General features: G+C 36.2%; 1 protein-coding gene across 1 annotated transcript in view; it reads right to left on the minus strand.

The window, feature by feature from the left end:
• SLC6A17 (solute carrier family 6 member 17) overlaps positions 1-2719 on the minus strand; it is a 22706-nt gene extending 19987 nt beyond the window's left edge. The window contains exon 1 of the mRNA XM_015814613.1: positions 2440-2719. Within this exon, the coding sequence (XP_015670099.1) occupies positions 2440-2719 (280 nt within the window). The remainder of the gene's footprint in view (positions 1-2439) is intronic.
• Positions 2720-6478: the final 3759 nt, after the last annotated feature.

The raw sequence follows: 6478 nt of genomic DNA on the forward strand, positions 1-6478 counted from the left end.
CATCACGTCAAGGGCATCATTGGGGTGGCCTGGGGTGGAAATGTACAGCTGAGTATCATCAGCGTACTGATGGAAATCCACCCCAAAGCCACGGATGATCTCCCCCAGCGGCTTCACATAAATATTGAACAGTAAGGGGGAGAGGACCGACCCTTGTGGCACCCCACAAGTTAGGGGCCTTGGGGCCGACCTCTGCCCCAACACTTTTCTTCTTGTTGTTTGACTTGAAATAAATCTCTGCTTCTAATTCTGCAGGACAAGTATAATCTATCAACATCATCACAGGGATGTAATGTATATGGAATAGTCATCAGTTTTCTTGGGTTTTTTTTAATCCAAGCTGTCCAGTTTAGCTTGTGTCCCATTAATAATTCTACAGTTTAGTGTATCACAAGTATGGCCCAGTTATTGATGATTTTGATGGTGCTTCCACCATTCAATTTTGTCTTTACTAAACACATTTGTAGCTTGTCCATATTTGATGTTATCCAACTATAAAATGCCCAACCCAACTTTTAGGGCACCAGGGACACCTCCCTTGGAAAAAAAGCATGTGACATCACACATGTCTTGATACACTACACAAATGATGTATTTATATGACCTTTGTATAATGATATAATAAACTTGTGTAATTTGTGGGGTAGCATGATGTGTGTGACATCTTTGGGGATTCTGGTGGGTGCCTGTTTATTTAATGCTTGTTAACCCACTAGCCTTAACTAGACTGTAAAATACACCAAAACAAAGGAAAAATGACAAAATTGAAAGTAATGTTCATCTTTCTATTTCTGGTGAAGTGTAGCATGAAAATATAAGCAATCATCATTTTTTTCTTTCTGCTCCTCTGCTGGAAAATTAATCTTTTTTTGCTCTCAGACATACAATAATAATCATACAATATTAGGGGGACATCCCCCCAAAAAAGTAGCAACAGAGTGCTAAGCATGCGTTCTTAAATTTTTCCCCATATAGGAAGAACCCATATTTTCTTTGTGTACAATCTATGGATCGTAGTAATAGGATGCAGCCCATTTTCAAACTTGATCTTTCTTTTGCTAGCTTCTCCCACCAAATTAATTTCCCTGCTAGTTTTGGAGTTTCAGAGTCCTGAGCCACAATTCATTTCCAACTATCCAGTGGGTTGGAGAGAATAAAAAAGAATCACATTATAAAAAACACATTAATTAAAAGTTGACAAATCATAAATTATTGTATATCTGAAATATAAATTAAACAATTAATATTGTATATCACAACTAACTTGACAAATCTAAATCATAGAAGGCTCAGCTGGGTTAATCTATCTAAAATTATTACTAGTTTAGAAGAGTTTTTAATAAAGAAATATTTAATATTTCTAAGATAATCATGCTGTTTTTTATCAAAACAAGTAAACATGAGACTTGATGGAATTACAAAATAATCGAGGGAAATAATCTGTATTAACACATGAAAAGTTTGATTTAGGATAACAGCTTCTATTTGTCTATGAGCCCTTTTGATTCTACAAGGATATCAGATATGAAGATACCTGAAGCTGGTTGTGGAGCATCCCAAGGGAATGGCTGAGATGCCAGGTTTTTGTTTTTTATTTTTATTATGGTTTACAATTTTATAGATATTGGTTTTATTATTGTGAGCCAAACCAGAGTTGTGGATTTCTTTTTCTTTCTTTCTTTCTTTCTTTCTTTCTTTCTTTCTTTCTTTCTTTCTTTCTTTCTTTCTTTCTTTCTTTCTTTCTTTCCTTTCTTTCTTTTCTTTCTTTCTTTCTTTCTTTCTTTCTTTCTTTCTTTCTTTCTTCCTTTCTTCCTTCCTTCCTTCCTTCCTTCCTTCCTTTCCTTTCCTTTCCCTCTTTCTTTCTTTCTTTCTTTCTTTCTTTCTTTCTTTCTTTCTTTCTTTCTATCTATCTATCTATCTATCTATCTATCTATCTATCTATCTATCTATCTATCTATTTATTTATTTATTTATTTATTTATTTATTTATTTATTGCATTTCTATGCCACCCATCACCCTTACAAAGTGATTCTGGGTGTTTATGATGGGGGGCAATAAACAGACTAAATACAAACTAAATACAAGAAAAAATTATTTGGGCATACACTTAAAGTAATGTGCTTTACCATACAGTCAAGGGAACAATTGTCGCTCAATAGTGGATTATAAATTTTACCTGCCTTTACAGAGAAAGTTGGAAAAGATGCTCCTCTAAAACTGAAGAGTCCCTCTGGGTTAGCTAAGGGTGGAGAACCCCTGGCTTTCAAACCAGAAAATCTGGTCAGCCCAGCTAATAATGGAGGATGAAGGGCGTACACATGTAGTTAATATAACATGTGAATCAAGGCAAAATAGCCTCCTTTCCTCTACATTAGAGCAGAGAAGCAGATCAGAGGCCTTCTCTGTTGAGCACTGTTTCTTCTTTCTTGGTCACTTACCTCCACCATTCTTTTGGCACAAGTATGGAAAGCGCCACACATTCCCCAGGCCCACAGAGTAGCCTATTTGAGCCAAAATGTACTGTAGCTTGTTGTTCCATGCTGGTCTGTCATCCTCTGCTTCTTCCCCAACCTGCTGTTTGTTCCAGTTTTCTGAAGCCACATTTAAGACACTGTGTCTGTAGTCCACAGGTTCCTCCAGAGCCAGCAGATCAGCCACTGATTCTGTGACAGGCTCATTGCTCTGCTCTCGCTGAGTTACTTTGCTGCTTTTAGGCATTGAGATGGTCTGGTGTAGCCACTTATAGATTTATTCCAAGACCAGATGGAATAAAACTTTAAAAGGGCAAGTGCTGGCTTTGGGGATAACACGTCAGATCTGAGTCATTTGTGTGAGACCTGCAAAACAATACAAAAAGGAAACCAAATTAAAATATGGTAGGGTGTATTACCACTTTCTCCACTGCTGACCCACCCATGTGTGCTTCATCATCCTTTAATCATATAGTGCAGATGTGGACATTAGCTACAAAAATCAATTGTCCATCAGTCTTAGTTTTCATTCTTAAAGAACAATTTCCTTGTCCATAATGCTTGAAAAGATGCTGGCAATTCTTGGTGGACATAAAAGATAGGGCAGGAGAGGTGATACAGGAGACAGAATTTATACATAGAGTTTTTTGGTAGAAGCCATTCCATTATATACAATATGATAATGTATTTGCACAATGAGGACAGGTAGTAGCTTTTCTTGGTACCAATACTGGGCTAATTGGCTATTCCAATATCAATATCAAGTATTTAATTAATTTTTGAGAACATTCACTGTCTTGGGCATATTAAGCAAAAAGCATATGAAAATTTCATTTCATTTCAAGCCTAAAGGAAGATCATGCACCTGTTTTTCGTTATTTCCAACAAAACCTTGGACAGTTGTTTCAATTTCTTATTGGTTTGCTACTGAAATTCAATACATGTGGGGTGGGGGGGTACAAAAAAGAGGGTTTAAGGTCATACGTGATCCATAGTTCCCCCTCTCAGCTATAAAGCAACTTCATAACTAGCCACCATTCATTTTGATGTCTCCTTTTCCAATCACTGAAAATCTGAGGATTTACAATAGTTTTTTAATCTAACATTTTTTTCCCAAGTGTATGCAATGCCAACAATGTGTCAGAAGCTATTTAGGTTAAAATATTGCGGCAGTAAAGAGCAGACCAAGCTTTGGCAGTTCTCACATAAGAGCAGCCAACATTAAAGTTATCTTTTTGTTGCTGACATTATCAGAGTAACTAGAATGGCCAGAAATCTTCTGTTAAATTGCCCGTGACACTTGTACAACAGATAGTATCTGCGAAGTGTTTGGCATTGCATGCGAAGCCATTGATTACTTGGCTTTGCCATTCAAGAAGAACTATCATCTCTCAATAGAAAACCCTCCCCAACTAAACAGGGCGCAGTCCCCCACCTTTCAATGTATGCACCCGAGTTCCTGATCCTGAACTATTTCAAGACTGATGCAGTTTCATTTCCCTGAAAACATATTTTAAAATGAGATTATTAAAAAGCTGTTTTCACTAGCACTTTCCTGCTTGCATATAGTTTGGAGCAACTGAGGTTGTTCCTCAATATAATGTTCACTTTATTCTACAAAATCATAACCAATAGGTCCCCATGAGTGTCAGTAGGCCCACCATCAACTTCTTTGGTGCCCAACAAGGTTTTCTGCTCCACCTGATATTCTACATATTATTTTTAAAAATATTTTAAACTAGAAAATTAACATCTTATATACAAATGAAGATGGTTATAGTACACGAGGGAAGGTATGACATAGTTGGCATAACAGAAACCTGGTAGGAGGAAACCCATGAATGGAATGGACTGATGGATGGATACAGATTGTTCAAAAGAAACAGGTCTACAAAAAGAGGAGGGGGAGTTGCACTAAATGTAAGAGAACACTACATATCTGCAGAAATGCACGTGATCAAAGATAAAATCTCTCCAGAATGTATATGGATCAATATAAAAGAGAGAAAAAAGTGACATTGCCATAGGTGTATATTATAGGCCACCCAACCAATCAGAAGAAATAGATGAACTCTTTGCCAACCAGTTAACAAACATATGTAGGAAACATACCACAGTAGTAATAGGAGACTTCAACCAGTGGTGGGATTCAGCCGGTTTGCACTGGTAGCTAATTTTGTGTTGCCAAGGCCCAGAATGGACTTCCGGAAGTGGCATCCACACAGAGAACCGGTTGTTCACATATTTGAATCCCACCACTGACTTCAACTATCCAGATATCAACTGGGAGACAAACTCTGCAGTGAGTGGGAGATCAAACAGATTTCTAACCAAATAGCCAACAACTTTGTCACCCAAAAGGTGGAGGAGGGAACTAGACGTAAAACTATACTAGACTTAATCCTTACAAATAGAGAAGAAGTGATAGAGGGAATTGACCTTGCCAGAACCTTGGGTGAAAGTGACCACGTCATACTGGAATTTAATATAATGCAAACACTAGCAATAGAAAACAATCCAACCAGTGTCTTAAACTTCAAAAGAGCTGACTTTAACAAACTCATAGAGAATCTAGGAAAGATCCCATGGATGAAAATCCTAAAGGGGAAAACAACCCAAGAAGCATGGGAAACCGTGAAAAATGCAATCATAAATGCCCAGACCAGCACAATACCATTGAGAAAGAAAAACAAGAAATTCAAGAAGAAACCAGTATGGCTGCACAAAGATCTTTCTGACAAACTGAAAGATGAAATAAACTAAATTTTAGTTTATTGGCTTGTCATTATATTAAGTGCTTATTCAACTCGTAAGATAATTTGATCAATGATCAATATATTGTTTATAAACACACACACATAATTGTTAGTGTATATAAACTAGTTTATATTAAGCTAACTGAAAGTAATATATGTAAGCTAACTGAATCTAAATCTTGCCCCAAAAGTAAATGGAGGTGCTCAAGACTGATTTATTACAGAATAGGTCCTGCTCATTTTAATGACTTAGCCATTAGATAAAAGTTTTCACATTATTAAGGATGTAAAGCTAGTAATCAAGATTTTCCTGACTTTAATAAACCCAAAGGCAATCTTATGTTACTTACGTTATTTGAGCACATACAAAAAGATGGATTTTCATGGTGGAATTCCAATTAGGCTAATCTTAAATAGGATTATTCTTGTGGATTTATCTTCCTTTAATAATTTACCTGTAATAGCAGTGACAGTAATGATCCAATTTAATATTTTCCCTGTAATATGTTTTTGTGCTTTGTAGATGGGAAGGTGACTATTCAGTTGTTCTCAACCCTGTGAAATAAGAAAAGGGAAACTGCTACTACATATGGCAAAACATTCTTCTTACTGAGTGTGTGATATGGAAGCATCAATATTGTGTAATATTTTAAATCAATATCAGCATTCAGAAAAAAGAGGAGAGAGTTTTCTATCTATTCCAAGGATTAATGTTTATAAATATCATAGCTATGGAGAGTCCTTAATTCTTCAGTTGTTCTGCTTTAAAGACTGAATGGCTTAAAGATTACATTGCACTAAGCAAAGGCTGTGCACCCCTGCAATTAATGACATAAGCACTGAGAGAACCTAAACTTTTACCAAATTAAATTCTAGTGCAAACATTCAATTTTAATTTAATTTGGGGAAATTACTGCAATTGACTGTATATATCAGTCCCAGGTACTACTGATACAGCAAGTTCAAAGACTTGTTAATGTATCTTAGCAACCAGCAGCCTAAAATAGCATGGACTTGGATGGGAAAATGAGAGTTCTTAAAAGGAACAAAATAATGAGGTGAGGAAGCAAAACAGTCCTAAATATTTTATTGCTAAGCATTTCTATTCTCTTGTGAGGCCACAGAAATCCATTGGCACTTCACTTCTGGAAGTCATTGTTATTTGAACTGGTTTTCACAAATATTACCAATCAAAATTGGTGCTAGACTTATTTGCCCCTTCTGTTTCTATAGACTCTTATATTTTTGAA

The sequence above is a fragment of the Protobothrops mucrosquamatus genome, unplaced genomic scaffold, assembly GCF_001527695.2.
Source record: "Protobothrops mucrosquamatus isolate PMUCROS unplaced genomic scaffold, P.Mucros_1.0 scaffold267, whole genome shotgun sequence".
In the NCBI taxonomy this organism is placed as follows: Eukaryota; Metazoa; Chordata; class Lepidosauria; order Squamata; family Viperidae; genus Protobothrops; species Protobothrops mucrosquamatus.